This window comes from Rhincodon typus, chromosome 28 (assembly GCF_021869965.1).
Source record: "Rhincodon typus isolate 14 chromosome 28, sRhiTyp1.1, whole genome shotgun sequence".
Lineage (NCBI taxonomy): Eukaryota > Metazoa > Chordata > Chondrichthyes > Orectolobiformes > Rhincodontidae > Rhincodon > Rhincodon typus.
The window spans coordinates 33,109,583-33,125,840 of record NC_063359.1 but is presented as its reverse complement, the minus strand read 5'-3'; the positions used below and the strand labels follow the sequence as shown (position 1 = coordinate 33,125,840).

The window sequence follows — 16,258 nt, the reverse complement described above, 5'->3', positions numbered from 1 at the left end:
AAAGAAGTTGTTGAGGGTGAGGATGAGTTCGGCTAAGCGGATGAGGGTGTCAGTGGAGGTGGACTGGTCGGGCCTGCGGGACAGGAAGAAGCGGAGGGCCTTTAGGCCATCTGTATGGGGAATGCAGGTGTATAGGGACTGGACGTCCATGGTAAAGATGAGGTGTTGGGGACCGGGGAATTGGAAGTTCTGGAGGAGGTGGAGGGTGTGGGTGGTGTCACGGACGTAGGTAGGGAGTTCCTGGACCAAGGGGGAGAAAATGGAGTCCAGCTCGGTGGAGATAAGTTCGGTGGAGCAGGAGCAGGCGGAGACAATGGGTCGACCAGTGCAGTCAGGTTTGTGGATTTTGGGAAGGAGATAGAAGCGGGTGGTGCGGGGTTGGGGAACGATGAGGTTGGAGGCTGTGGGTGGGAAGTCACCTGAAGTGATGAGGTTGTGGATGGTTTGGGAGATGATGGTTTGGTGGTCGGGGGTGGGGTCATGATCAAGGGGGCAGTAGGAGGAGGTGTCGGAGAGTTGGCGTCTGGCCTCGGCGATGTAGATGTCAGTGCGCCATACTACAACTGCGCCTCCCTTGTCCGCGGGTTTTACGGTGAGGTTGGGATTGGAGCGGAGGGAGCGGAGAGCTGCATGTTCTGTGGGAGAGAGGTTGGAGTGGGTGAGAGGGGTGGAGAGGTTGAGGCAATTGATGTCACGACGGCAGTTGGAGATGAAGAGGTCGAGGGAGGGTAGGAGGCCTTGGGGTGGTGTCCAGGAGGAGGGGGTGTGTTGGAGGCAGGAGAAGGGGTCAGTAGAGGGAGGGTTAGGCTCACAGTTGAAGAAGTAAGTGCGGAGTCGGAGGCGTCGGAAAAACTGCTCTATGTCCAAACGTGACCAGTATTCGTTGATGTGTGGGTGGAGGGGAACAAGGTTGAGCCCTTTACTGAGGACTGACCGTTCATCCTCAGTGAGGGGCAGGTCTGGGGGGATGGTGAAGACTCGGCAGGGCTGGGTGCTGCTGTCTCCTCTGGAGCTGCTGGTTGTGGAGGCGGTGGGCGGAGCGATGTCGGCATTGGCTGTGGGCGGAGTTGCGTCGGCTGTGGGCGGAGTTGCATCGGCTGTGGGCGGAGTTGCATCGGCATTGGCGGTGGGCGGAGTTGCGTCGGCGGTGGGCGGAGCGAGGTAGGAGGCAGCAGCAGCGGTGACGGTAGGTGCGTCCTCAGTGCCTATGGTGTTGGCCTCGGAAATGGAGGCGGTGGCATCAGCAGCGATGTCGATGGCGTTCGCTGTCCCAGAAGTGGTGTACCCGGCGGCGGAGGATGTGACGTCATCCGTGGTTGCTCCAACAGTGGCCACATGGCCACTGGCGGCAGGCACGTTGTGGGGAAGGTCCTGGGTAGGGTTGGGGTTTTGGGAGGTGGAGGAAGCCCATTTTGGGCGGTCGGCACCAGTAAGTTTACTGTACTTAACGGTTTTTTGTGTCCAATAAAGCTCAGTAGAATTGTGAGTTCAGGTTGTGGATCCTACGAAGAATAAAAAACAGAGAGGTCCTTTGCAGGTCTGGGAGAGGGAGGCTCTGAGCTGGGGTAGGCCCCCCAGACCTCCCCCTTACTGAGGATGAACGTCAGTCCTCAGTAAAGGGCTCACCTTTGTCCCCCTCCACCCACACATCAACGAATACCGGTCACATTTAGACATTGAGCAGTTTTTCCGACGCCTCCGCCTCCGCGCTTACTTCTTCAACCGTGAGCCTAACCCTCCCTCTACTGACCCCTTCTCCCACCTCCAACACACCCCCTCCTCCTGGACACCACCCCAAGGCCTCCTACCCTCCCTCGACCTCTTCATCTCCAACTGCCGTCGTGACATCAATTGCCTCAACCTCTCCACCCCTCTCACCCACTCCAACCTCTCTCCCACAGAACATGCAGCTCTCCGCTCCCTCCGCTCCAATCCCAACCTCACCGTAAAACCCGCGGACAAGGGAGGCGCAGTTGTAGTATGGCGCACTGACATCTACATCGCCGAGGCCAGACGCCAACTCTCCGACACCTCCTCCTACTGCCCCCTTGATCATGACCCCACCCCCGACCACCAAACCATCATCTCCCAAACCATCCACAACCTCATCACTTCAGGTGACTTCCCACCCACAGCCTCCAACCTCATCGTTCCCCAACCCCGCACCACCCGCTTCTATCTCCTTCCCAAAATCCACAAACCTGACTGCACTGGTCGACCCATTGTCTCCGCCTGCTCCTGCTCCACCGAACTTATCTCCACCGAGCTGGACTCCATTTTCTCCCCCTTGGTCCAGGAACTCCCTACCTACGTCCGTGACACCACCCACACCCTCCACCTCCTCCAGAACCTCCAATTCCCCGGTCCCCAACACCTCATCTTTACCATGGACGTCCAGTCCCTATACACCTGCATTCCGCATACAGATGGCCTAAAGGCCCTCCGCTTCTTCCTGTCCCGCAGGCCCGACCAGTCCACCTCCACTGACACCCTCATCCGCTTAGCCGAACTCATCCTCACCCTCAACAACTTCTCTTTCAATTCCTCCCACTTCCTACAGACAAAGAGGGTGGCCATGGGTACCCGCATGGGCCCAAGCTATGCCTGCCTCTTTGTAGATTACGTGGAACAATCCCTCTTCCTTACCTACACTGGCCCTAAATCCCACCTCTTCCTCCGTTACATTGATGGCTGTATCGGTGCCGCCTCGTGCTCCCACGAGGAGCTCGAACAGTTCAACCACTTCACCAACACCTTCCACCCCAACCTTAAGTTCACCTGGACCATCTCTAATACCTCTCTCTCCTTCCTGGACCTCTCTGTCTCCATCTCCGGCAACCACCTAGAAACCGATATCCATTTCAAGCCCACTGACTCCCGCAGCTACCTAAAATACACCTCCTCCCACCCACCTTCCTGAAAAAATGCTATCCCCTATTCCCGATTCCTTTGCCTCCGCCGCATCTGCTGCCAGGATGAGGCATTCCACTCCCGTACATCTCAGATGTCCTCGTTTGTCAAGGACCGCAACTCCCCCCCCTCAGTGGTCGAGAACGCCCTCCCGCATTTCCCGCAGCTCATCCCTCACACCCCTTCCCCGTAATAACAACCGAAACAGAAGCCCGCTCGTCCTCACGTACCACCCCACCAACCTCCGGATCCAATGCATCATCCTCCAACACTTCCGCCATCTGCAATCCGACCCCACCACCAAAGACATCTTTCCCTCCCCACCCTTATCTGCTTTTCGGAGGGACCACTCTCTCCGTGACTCCCTTGTCCGCTCCACACTCCCCGGCCCCACCTCACCTGGCACTTTTCCCTGCAACCGCAGGAAGTGCTACACCTGCCCCTACACCTTCCCCTTCACCCCCATCCCAGGCCCCAAGAAGACTTTCCACATCAAGCAGATGTTCACTTGCACATCTGCTAATGTGGTATACTGCATCCGCTGCTCCCGTTGTGGCCTCCTCTACATCGGGGAAACCAAACGGAGGCTTGGGGACCGCTTTGCAGAACACCTACGCTCGGTTCGCAATGAACAACTGCATCTCTCAGTCGCGAACCATTTCAACTCCGCCTCCCGTTCCTCAGACGACATGTCCATCCTGGGCCTCCTGCAGTGCCACAACGATGCTACCCGAAGGTTGCAGGAACAGCAACTCATATTCTGCATGGGAACCCTGCAGCCCAATGGTATCAATGTGGACTTCACAAGCTTCAAAATCTCCCCTCCCCCTACCGCATCCCAAAACCAGCCCAGTTCATCCCTGCCTCCCTAACCTGTCCTTCCTCCCACCTATCCCCTGCTCCCACCTCAAGTCCCACCCCCATCTCCTAACCACATCCCGCCCCCTTGACCTGTCTGTCCTTCCTGGACTGACCTATCCCCTCCCTACCTCCCCACCTACACTCACCTTTACTGGCTCCATCCCCGCCTCTTTGACCGGTCTGTCTCCTCTCCACCTGTCTTCTCCTCTATCCATCTTCTATCCACCTCCCCCTCTCTCCCTATTTATCTCAGAACCCCCTTCCCCTCCCCCATTTCTGAAGAAGGGTCTAGGCCCGAAATGTCACCTTCCTGCTCCTCTGATGCTGCTTGGCCTGCTGTGTTAATCCAGCTCTACACCTTGTTATCTCAGATTCTCCAGCATGTGCAGTTCCTACTACCTCTGCTCTCATACCATTCCTGGATATGCCACAACGCATTGGAACTAGGAATTATTATACCTCCATCCCATCTAGCAGCTTTGATAATGTCTATAGATTAAAAACTCACAACCAAACAATGTCAAACTGATTGTTAAATTGTCTATCTCAGAGACACCATGAGAATGATTACAGCATCTAATGGGGTCACAAGTATTCCTTTGAGCTCTTGGATCAGGCAGCAAACTGCTGAGCTTGAACAACGGAATAAATAAATATGAAGTTAATAAATAGGAACTGATGGTTAATAGGTGGCTGTAGGATGATAAGGATCGGATTCTGAATATTGTGGGGTATATGAAATTGAAGAAACTAGGAAACTAGGTCAAGATGGAAGGATAGGACTGTTAATCCTGAATGGGATTAGTGCAATAGTTAGAGAGGACATTGATTCAGATGATCAGGATGTAGAATAGGTTTGGGTGGACATGAGTAATAGTAGGGGAAGGAAATCACTATTGGGAATGTCTGCAGGCCGTCTAACTGCAAACACAATGTGGGGAAAGTTATGCAAGAAGAAATCATGAGTGCTTGCAATAAAGAGACGGTTATGATCATGGGTGACTTTAATCTACATCTAAACATGAAAAGTCAAACTGGCAGTAGTGGCCTGGATGAAAAGTTTGTACAATGCTTTCAGGATAGTTTCCAACAGCAGCACATTTTGGAATTGACCAGACGGCAGGATATATTAGACTGGATCTCAGAATAAAGGCATACCTATGTAATAGTGACCACAATACTACTGAATTTATGTCGAGTTTGAAAGGGAGAAGAACTTGATCTGAGACTAGTGTTTTAAATCTAAATAAAAGCAATTATATGAGCATGAAAGCTGAGGTGGCTGAAGGAAACTAGCATACTAGGCTGTGGAACAGATCAATAGAGATGCAGTAGCAGACATTTAAGGGAATAATTCAGCATGCTCTTTAAGTATATTCCAACTATAAAGAAAAATTCTAAAGGGAGGACCCATCATCCCTGATTAACTAAAGAAGTTAGGGAAGCAACAAACTTAAGTAAAAAGCATATAAATGTATAAAGATTATTGATCAGAATTACAAAACACCAGAGAATGACAAAAAGGTTAATCAGAAGGAAGAAATTAGAATAGCAGAAGAAGCTAGCTAGAAATGTAAAAACAGATTGCAACAGTTTCTACAGGTATATAAAAAAAGTAAAAAGTAAAGTGAGCGTTGGTCGTCTAGACCATTCTTCAGTGAGAATGGGGAGTTTATAGTAAATAAGGAAATGGCTGAGGAACTGAAGAAATATTTAGCTTCCATCTTCACAATAGAGGACACAAAAATATTCCAGTACAGCCGTAAATCAGGAGATGGAGCAGGTTGGAGGGGCCAAATGTTCTACTTCACCTACTTTGAATTGTTTGTATGTGGTATGATTCCATTAAATATCAACACTTCCAAAACATTGGCAATACATACGGACATCTTGTGATGGTACATGGACTACTTGGTTGAAAAACTACGTCATATGCACCTATTAAGTTTATATTTTAAATTCCTCACCTGTAATGGTACATCATCCTTGAACCACTGAACAATGGGAGGTGGATCAGCTTCAAACTTGCATTCCAGTGTTAACTGCTCTTCAGCCAACAGAGTAATCATCTGAGCATCATTGGAGCCAATGATATTTGGAGGAACTATATTTAAGCAGATAGATACACAACTGAGATACTGAGCATGTGATCAAGTAGTAAATTGGAAGTAGATCAAATTGAAATAGAAAATGCAAATATCAAATTGGGGATATAGATGGACTGAGTTGGTAATTTACAAAGGGATACAAAGGTTATGGAGACATGAAGATAACCTTAGAAACCATGATTGGGCAGATTGAACCAGCTATAAAGTGACAAATGGCCTTTATTTGTTCCACAGTTACTGGTACTGATGCTTGAACCACTCCTCTGATACAGAGTAAAAGGACTGTCATTTTTATCATTGTGAAAAATGCTAGATATTATCGACTTAGTGATAGGACCATTATTTGATTACATTTTTGCCATTCATAGTGTGAAGGACAAAGGTCCTTCAGAGTACTGGAGTTTAAAATCACAAGGAAAGCAGACTCCATCACTACAGACATGAATAAGGGCTAAAGCAAACGTGAGGATACAGGAAAGGTCATTTATAATGAGAAAAGCATGGAAGAGAAATGTTTAAATACATAACCATACCATTTATTCCGACTAAATATTGCAGCTGATCCTCACCAGCCAGATTTGTTGCTAGACAGGTATACAGTCCAGCGTCTTCTACCTACAATAAACCATAGTGCAGACATTATGTCCAATAATATAGCAGTAATATATCCCAAATTAAAAGAGAAGTGATGTAATTGTTAGCAGCTTTAGATGCTTTTAAATCTAGGTTTTTTGCCCTCTCTTCAGCTACAGAATAAATCAATCAGTAGTTATTTTCTGTTTTCAGACTGGGTCACATAGAGATCAAACAGAAATTCCACATCAGTGATCCAGTGCCTGATTTTAAATTCTTTCCCTGTGGGGGACACATGTTTGTAGGATAGGCAACAGGATCTGCCCGCCTGCCTATCGTAATGTGAGCTGCAGAATCTTGGTTCACAGATATATGTCCAAGACCACAGCTTATCTCAAGACAACACAATGAATGACAGGATCAGCTTTTTGTAGGGTGTGTTAGGTTATGCAGAATGTTTCCTTCCTTCCTTGTGAATGCTGTACAGAAGCCTGCAGGACCAATGCTCCTTTTGATCAATCAGTTCATTCCTGCTGGGTAATGATCCTCATAGAGACTATGACTTTTAAAAAGAGATTTGAATTCCTAGTGACTATTTTACCAAAGAATCGCACAACAAGATTTAAAGTTTTAAGAATTATTGTAACTAATAAAACTAAAATTAACATTGATGCAACATTACTTAAAAGCAACCAATACTTTAAAATTACTGAAAATACATCCTTATTAGCACGTTAACACAATCAAAAAACCCATGCTGCAATATACTTGACAACATGCTCTCCACAGAATGTCAGTCTTTACAGGAGACAGTCCACAGTTACTATCACTTTCCAATGGGCTTACTTCTCTCTATTATTCTGCCATTATTTCCAGTGCCATTGAAAACCTTCATTTCCCCTGGCCTTCTGAGAATTTCTGAAGTGACTTCCAGCAGCATGGCTTAACCGGAGATTCCTTCCACCTGATCTGGCCAGGCCAAATCCACCATTGCCCTTAAATTTCCACAGGTTCCAAGTCTTTGAGCAGAGAATGTCTTCCAACCCATGATCTATCCAGTAATTAAAAGAGAAACAGTCTTTTTCCCTCTGCTTTCTCTCAGAAAGATTTTCTCTCTGTCAGGGTATTTTAAAAATCAGACTGCTTGAAAGAATTGACTCTCTCTTTGAGGTCAGATGTGAAACATGGCTCTTGAGTTTTACTCATCCTTGATCTGAGTCCCATGTAACCATCACCCGGCCTAATGGTGGGCAGACTCCAATCCAACTTCACACCATGCCACTTTTCGAGGGCATTCTGTTTTATGTTAAGTTAAAGAGACATTACAAAACATAATCATCTTGTAAAACCTTGCATTTATATTACTAGGTGGTGCCTCCCAACAGGACACAACTCAATCGCCCAACATTTCACTGGAGCATTCTGTGCTCTGATTTCATCTTCAGCATCACGTTCACTTCCAAATTTTTTAAAGGGACTTTGTCATCCAAGTAACATAGCAGGCATGTTGACGGTGGCACTGTTGAATTTGTGAGCATACGCTGTTGCTAAACACAAGGGCATGGCCACAGCCTGAGAAATTTAGCTGTCTAGAGCTGGTAGAGATCACTGCCTGCCTTTTGGGAATGTCAGTCCACACACTGCATGAGCGTAAAGTTAGTTATTGCTTAGAGTTCCTCGCACCTCTTGCTGGTTTTACTTTGCAGTCCCTGGCAGGAGGCTTTATTTGACCAGTGTGAGTATTTCTGATACACAATTTTGCTTTGATTCTTTCTTCACACTCCCCCTTACTGACAATTAATGTGTTACGATGACGTAGAGACTGATAACTTTTATGAAGATATTTGAATGCTCAGTGGCCAATTTAAAGAAACTGTACGACAAAACGGGAATTGGAATTACTTTCCACTTGGCTCCAGAAAGAGTTGCAAGCTGTTTGCTCTCCAAGGGCAGGAGGTGACTACAGGATATGCAGGGAGAGCTTCCCAGTGTTGTGCTGGTTCTGTGGTTCTAGTTAAATTCTGGTATGCCCTTAATCACTGCCTTTTATCAGTTTACAGTTGATTAAGTCTGCGGTTGATTTATTTTGCCTTCAGAATGTGTAATATGTGAAGTTGGGGATGGAGTGTGAGATTGACATCATGCAAACATAAAGTCTACTTATGTGACTTCTGAGAATTTGATTAGAAGTCTCTCATACATAAGTAGTCTGCATGTGTCACGACACTCAGTTGACTAAAGAAAAAATAACTATTTATTACTATTGCACAAATCACATTGTTCACATTACCTTGTGCTGTGTTTGAGATGGGAGCTGGGGGGTTGGATTAAATCTCAGTAAGAAGGTTTAACTCAATTCCCACATAAGAGAGAAACTAACCATTGTCCCTTGATGTTGCGGGACTAATCTTTGCACCCTTGTGAGGCGGCTTGGTGGCTCAGTGGTTAGCACTGCTGCCTCACCGCACCAGGGACCCGGGTTTGATTCCACCCTTGGCCAACCATCTGTGTGGAGTTTGCACACTCTCCCCATGTCTGTACGGGTTTCCTCCGGGTGCTCCAGTTTCCTCCCACAGTCCGAAGATATGCAGACCAGGTGGATTGGCCACGCTAAATTTCCCCTAGTGTTCAGGGATGTGTAGATTTGCGGGATGGGTCTGGGTGGGATGCTCCTAGAGTCGGTGTGGACTTGTTGGGTTGAAGCGCCTGTTTCCACACTGTAGGGATTCTATGATGATGTTCAACAGTATTATCATTGATGATTCCACATTATCAACATCCTGAAGGTTACCATTGACTAGAGATTTAATGGGACCAGCTACTGTGACCTCAGGAACAGCTCAGAGGAACAAAGGAATAGGAGTAGGCCATTCAGCCCTTCGAGGCTTTTCCATCATTCAATGAGATCTTGGCTGTTCTGTGGCCTAACTCCTAATAGCTGCTTTTGGCTCATATCCCTTAATACCTTTGCTTAACAAAAAGTTATCTATCGTAGATTTAAAATTAACAACTGATCCAGCATCCACTGCCAGAGGTTGCAAATCCTGCAGCAAGTAACTAACCTCCAGACTGCCCAAAGCCTGTACATCATTTACAAGGCACAAATAAAGAGCATGATGGAATACTGTACACTTGCCTGGATGAATTCACCTCCAACAACACTCAAGAAGTTCAAAGGGACAAATCAGCCCATTTGATTGGTGCTCAATCACATCATCAACAATCACTCTCTCCAAAACTGACACACAATGACAGCTATGTGTACCATTCACAAGAGGCACTGCAGCAACTCACCAAAGCTCTGTTGACAGCACCTTCCAACCTGCAGATACAGAGGAACACCACCACCAGGCAGGTTTTTCTCTAAGACATATCTAGTTTCTCACTTGGAACCATATGCTATTCTTTCACCGTTGCTGTATTAAAATCTGGGGTCTTTTAAACATCACTACCTAAATGTTTGAAAAGAGCTACTGCAGGAAATAAAATTCAATAAACTGAGAAATTATCTACCTGTACACTTTCTATCCTAAGCATCTTTCCGTCATTCAGTATCAAGCCTGCTCCATCAAGAGGCACTCCGTCCTTCATCCAGCTTATTTCAGGATCAGGGACTCCCACTGCTGTGCACGCCAACTCCAGTCGACTACTTAGCACAACAGACAGTTCCTGTGGCATCTCAGAGTCAGAAAGCTGCGGTGGCTCTACAAAGACAAATGGTTTCTGTGAGGGAAAACACTACAAGTTTCCAGTTTCACAATGATTCCTACTGCTATTCTCGAATGTAACAACTTCCATACTTACAGACCTTGATTGTAATAAAACACTAAAGTCATGTAAGAGGCTAAGCGAGGTGAGTTTTAGGGTGTGTCTTAATGGAGGACATGTAGGTAAAATGGCTTAAGAAGGAATTCCAGAGATTAGGGTCCAGGTAGGTGAAAAAGGTCCTCAAATGCTGGAGCAATTAAACATGGGCACATGCAAGAGTTCAGAATACAATTTATCATAGTGTCCTTATATCACAATGGTAACAAACCATGGTGATGAGCTCTACCAACAAGTAAAAGTACATACATGTGTGTAAATTGCCCAACAGTCTGTGTTCAAAACTCAAAATGGATGCAGTCACCACAAATGGGAATGGGATTGACATTGTCAACTGAACTGTGCTAATATAACAGCAGTTTAGTTCCATTATTGACTGCTCAAGTTCAAGAAACTTTAACAGCCAGAGAAGATATTTTTTTCACATCAATGTCAGGTGGGCAGATGTGAAGGACAATGTGTTACCTTGATGATATCTAGATTTAAAGGGTGCATGGAGTTCCAGGAGGTCACTGTCATGGCAACAGTTGCTAAAATTAAACATGGATGTATAATAATTTGAAATGCAATCTAGCTAAAGATTACAAGTGGAAATAGTCTATTTTACTAATTGTGAGCTCAGACATTTGGGCTTAAAATTAGAGAAAGACTAGCAAATTCCAAAGCACCTTGCATAACCACAGGACATCCTTTACACTTAAAAGTACTTAACTGTTTGTAAGAAATATTCTAATATAAGAAACGTGGTGGGCAATTTGAAGACAGTGAACAGTAACAGAAGATGATGAGGGGGAATCTCACAGAAACCTATAAAATTCTAACAGGACTAGACTGGGTAAATATAGGAAGGATGTTCCCAATGACCGGGGTGTTCAGAGCCAGCTGTCATGATCGAAGGATACCGATTAGGCCATTTAGGACTGAGATGAGGAAAATCTCTTTACCTAAAGAGTGATGGGCCTGTGGAATTCTCTGGCACAGAAAGCTGTTGAGGCCAAAACATTGAATCAGAGATAGTAGGAACTGCAGATGCTGGAGAATCCGAGACAACAAGGTGCAGGGCTGGATGAACACAGCAGGCCAAGCAGCATCATAGGAGCAGAGAGGCTGACGTTTCGGGCCTAGACCCTTCTTCAGAAAAGGGGGAGGGGAAGGGGGTTCTGAAATAAATAGGGAGAGAGTGGGAGGCGGATAGAAGAGGGATAGAGGAGAGGATAGGTGGAGAGGAAACAGACAGGTCGAAGAGGCGGGAATGGAGCCAGTAAATGTGAGTGTAGGTGGGGAGTTAGGGAGGGGATAGGTCAGTCCAGGGAGCACGGACAGGTCAAGGGGGCGGGATGAGGTTGGTCGATAGGAGATGGAGGTGCGGCTTGAGGTGGGAGGAGGGGATAGGTGGGAGGAAGAACAGGTTAGGGAGGCAGGGACGAGCTGGACTGGTTTTGGGATGCGGTAGGGGGAGGGGAGATTTTGAAACTTGTGAAATCCACATTGATACCATTGGGCTGCAGGGTTCCCAAGCGGAATATGAGTTGCTGTTCCTGCAACCTTTGGGTGGCATCGTTGTGGCACTGCAGGAGGCCCAGGATGGACATGTCATCTGAGGAATGGGAGGGGGAGTTGAAATGGCTCGCGACTGGGAGATGCAGTTGTTTATTGCGAACCGAGCGTAGGTGTTCTGCAAAGCGGTCCCCGAGCCTCCGCTTGGTTTCCCCGATGTAGAGGAAGCCACACCGGGTACAGCGGATGCAGTATACCACATTGGCAGATGTGCAGGTGAACATCTGCTTGATGTGGAAAGTCTTCTTGGGGCCTGCGAAGGGGGTGAGGGTGAAGGTATGGGGGCAGGTGTAGCATTTCCTGCGGTTGCAGGGAAAAGTGCCGGGTGTGGTGGAGCTGGAGGGGAGTGTGGAGCGGACAAGGGAGTCACAGAGAGAGTGGTCCCTCCGGAAAGCAGATAAGGGTGGGGAGGGAAAGATATCTTTGGTGGTGGGGTCGGATTGCAGATGGCGGAAGTGTCGGAGGATGATGCATTGGATCCGGAGGTTGGTGGGATGGTACGTGAGGACGAGGGGGATTCTTTTTTGGTTCTTATTGCGTGGACGGGGTGTGAGGGATGAGTTGCGGGAGATGTGGGAGACATGGTTGAGGGCGTTCTCGACCACCGAGGGGGGGAAGTTACGGTCCTTGAAAAATGAGGACAACTGAGATGTACGGGAGTGGAATGCCTCATCCTGGGAGCAGATGCGGCGGAGGCGAAGGAATTGGGAATGGGGATAGCATTTTTGCAGGAAGGTGGGTGGGAGGAGGAGTATTCTAGGTAGCTGTGGGAGTCGGTGGGCTTGAAATGAATATCGGTTTCTAGGTGGTTGCCCGATATGGAGACAGAGAGGTCCAGGAAGGGGAGAGAGGTGTTAGAGATGGTCCAGGTAAAATTAAGGTTGGGGTGGAAGGGCCAAAACATTGACTGTTTCTAAGAAAAATCAGATATACTTATTAGTGCTAAAGGATCAAGGGAAAATGGGTGACAATGGGAACAGGGTACTGAGACAGATCACGTTGAATGGTGTACTTCTGTTCCTATTTTCTCTATTTCTTTGTCCAGATCATTTGCTTTTGTGATGTTGATTGAGTGATAAGGATCAGGACAACGTTGGTACTCTTCTCTGTTTTTCTTTGAAATGTTGATGCAAAATCTTTCATATTCATGTGAAAGGGCAGATGGAGCCTCAGTTTAACACAATGCCTGAAAGACAGCACATCCAACAGTGCAGCCCTTTTCCAATACTTCACTGGAGTGTCAGCTTTGATTTTTGTATTCAAGTCTAGAATGGGACTTGAAGCTAGAACTTTCTGATTCAGGAGAGAATGTTACCCACCCTGCCACAGCTGCCTCTAGAGTACGAAATTGCATGAGGATTGATTTAGTGAGAGTTACTCCCTCTGCTGTGTCTCATCACATTCTGATTAGTTAAAACGAGAGAGGAAATGCAGAGACATGGTCATACTGTATGTTGATGTGTTCAACAATGAAGGACATAGTTTCAGTTCTGCTCCTCTTTTCTAGATGTTATTGAATTATTGTACAAGAGGTAAAGTTTCATTTCATATTGCCATGGAAAAATTGGGATGGGGTATAATTGTCTTTTCTGATCACTTTTATAATTTGAAATGACACAAGTAAAGACATAGAAGAGAGGTATTCACTACCACTCATTGGCTTGGTTGATTAATCAGAAGAGATCAAAACCAAAGGTGAGAGAGAAATATGCTTTAAGAGGAAAGGATGCATGTTGATCTAATGAGAAAAGGGGACATGTAGAGCTACATATGTTTCCAGATTGTCAATTGGATCAGATGATAAGTTTCCTTTTGAGATTTTGTCCATTCTCAAATTCATGTGCACATTTCACTCACCCATGACGACCAAGTTGAAGTGTCTTGTGGCTTTGCCTGCTTCATTCACAGCAATGCAGGAATACCATCCAGAGTCACTCATGTCAACAGAGGATAACTGCAGCTTCTTCTCATGACTCCTGGGAATCAGGTCATTGAGCACTAGCAGTTCACCATCTTTTAACCAGGATAACACAGGGGGTGGGATTCCACTAGCATCGCATGTGAAAGACACAGAAGCGCCTCTAATGACCATCATCTTCTCAGAGTCTCCGGGATTGTCAAATCTGGGTGGAACTGGGAAGGGGATTTGGGAACAAAGAATCACAAAGCGGTTATAGCACAGAAGGAAGCCATTTGGCCTGTCATGTCTGTTCCAGCTCTCCAAATGAACATTGCACTATGTGCCACTACCCTGCCTTAGCCCTGTAATTCTGCATATTGTTCATTTTTAGATAATCAAATTCTCTCTTGAATGCCTCAATTGAGCCTGCATCAACCACACTCTCAGGCAGCACACTCCAGAACTGAACCACCTAATGCTTGTAAGGTTCTCTTCAAAACTTCATTGCTTCCTTGGTTAATTACCCTAAATCTGTGTCCTCTCATCTTCACTCCTTCCAAATAGCAAGAGTTTTTTTCCCTCTTTACCCTATCCAGTACCTCATGATGTTGAACACCTCCATTAAATGCATTCTTAATCTTATTTTCTTTAAGGAAAACAACTTCGCCAATCTATGTAATTGATGTTCATCATTGGAACTACTCTTGCAAACATAACCTGCAGTAAAGTGTCTGATATACCCTGAATTAGATATCCTTGGCCCTAATTGCCTCTACTCCAAGCACTGCACCATCATCTTCTTTAAGACACAGAGACAGATAATCCTAAGGACCAGAGACAAGCTGTTGCAGCCCCCTTGCCCAGTAACGATTAAGCAGGGAGAGTCCAGGAACTCTTTACAATGTTGTGGCTCCAACTGCCCTCTCAAGTGAATGAATAAAACTCCTTACAGAATTGAAAGAAGTGTGGGGTAGATCTTGGCCAATAATTATCCCTCAGCTAACATCATTAATAGTGATCATCTGGTCATTTTCTCATTGCTGCCTCTGAGGGTTGATGTTAACTGGTCTCTATTCCCAATTATTCTTCACTACACCACATAAGTCAATGTTCTCCAAACTCAATAATGAGAAACACTAGTCTTTTAGCTTACATATCTGTAAACTGCAGGCTTTTAAAACTCATCTCAGTGTTACTTAATTGCAACTACTTGTTATCCTAGCTTCTTCTGGTTGAATCTTAATGGAGATCCGAACAATGAGCCATTGCCCTTACCCCAGCTTTTCCAATAAAGGGAATGTGTGAACATTTAAAAGATCATCCAGAGTTAAAGTGATGTTAAGGATTCTGTGGGTAGGAGTAGGCAGGAAAGTTGATTTGAGGACAGAATTAGACCAGTGATAATCTTACTGAATGGTGGAGTGGGCTCAAAGTGTTGTAATCTTATTCATGTTCTAATGTCTATCATCACCGGAATGGGACAGCAGATTCTCTTGTTAGTCTCTTCTCTAGTAATCCAGTCAAGTAGATGGTCAGTAATAGTGTTGAAATGTGGTTTACCACATTGAATAATATTCTCCTCAGGTTCCTAGCATCACTGGTGCTAGACATCGACCAATATGATTAATTCATTGTGATTTTAAGAAATGGCTGAAGATGTTGGATACTGCAAAGACTATGGGCTCTCATAACATTCCAGCAATAATACTGAAGATTTGTGCTCCAGAATTAGCTGCATGACTAACCAAGTTGCTCAAATACAACTATAACATTGGCAGCTACGCAAAATGTAGAAAAATACCCATGTATATTCTTTGTACAAAAAGCAGAGCAAATTGGAAGGACAAATCAAAAGGTAGATGAATATTTAAATGGAAAGAGACTCCATAATGTGCCGAAGGATATAGTTATTCTTGTACATGAAAAAGAAAATGTTAGCATGCAGATGCAGCATGTAATCAAGAAGGCAAATGAAATTTTGGCTTTCCTACTAAGGGACTGGAGCTTAAATATACCGGAGTTTTGTTCTAATTGTATAGGGTGTTGATAAGCTGCACCTGGACTACTGTGTACAGTTTTGGTTTTCGAGTTTAGAAAGGATATATTGGTATTGGAGGCAGTTCAAAAGAGACTCACCACATTGATTCCTATGACAAAGTGGGTGACTTATTGAGAACAGCTAAACATTAGAGGTTAGAAGAGTAGCTGGTGATTTTATAAAACATACAAGATTTTGAGGGGTTTTTACAGACTAGTTGTTGAGAAGAAGTTTTCACTAGTGGGGAACTCTCAAACTGGGGGACATACAGAACAAGGAGCACTCATTTAAAAATTGAGATACAAAGGAATTTCTTCTTTCAAAGAGTAGCAAGTACCTGCAGTTCCTTACCCCACAGAGTTATGAATGATAGATTGCTCCAAGTATTTAATGAAAGGTAGATAGATTTTTGAAGTATAAGGAGTTAAGGGCTATGAGGAATGGGCATGAAAGAGGAGTTAAGACCTGGGGCAGATCTGCCACAAT

At 45.6% G+C, this 16,258-nt stretch overlaps 1 protein-coding gene across 1 annotated transcript in view; it reads right to left on the bottom strand.

Annotated features, from left to right (window-relative positions):
• Positions 1-16,258, bottom strand: part of LOC109918284 (hemicentin-1-like) — a 417,033-nt gene that overhangs the window by 74,623 nt on the left and 326,152 nt on the right. Inside the window, exons 68-71 of the mRNA XM_048613389.1 lie at positions 13,692-13,967; positions 9,966-10,156; positions 6,413-6,494; positions 5,739-5,875 (exon numbers count right to left, since the gene is read on the bottom strand). Coding sequence (XP_048469346.1) covers positions 5,739-5,875; positions 6,413-6,494; positions 9,966-10,156; positions 13,692-13,967 — 686 coding nt within the window. The remainder of the gene's footprint in view (positions 1-5,738; positions 5,876-6,412; positions 6,495-9,965; positions 10,157-13,691; positions 13,968-16,258) is intronic.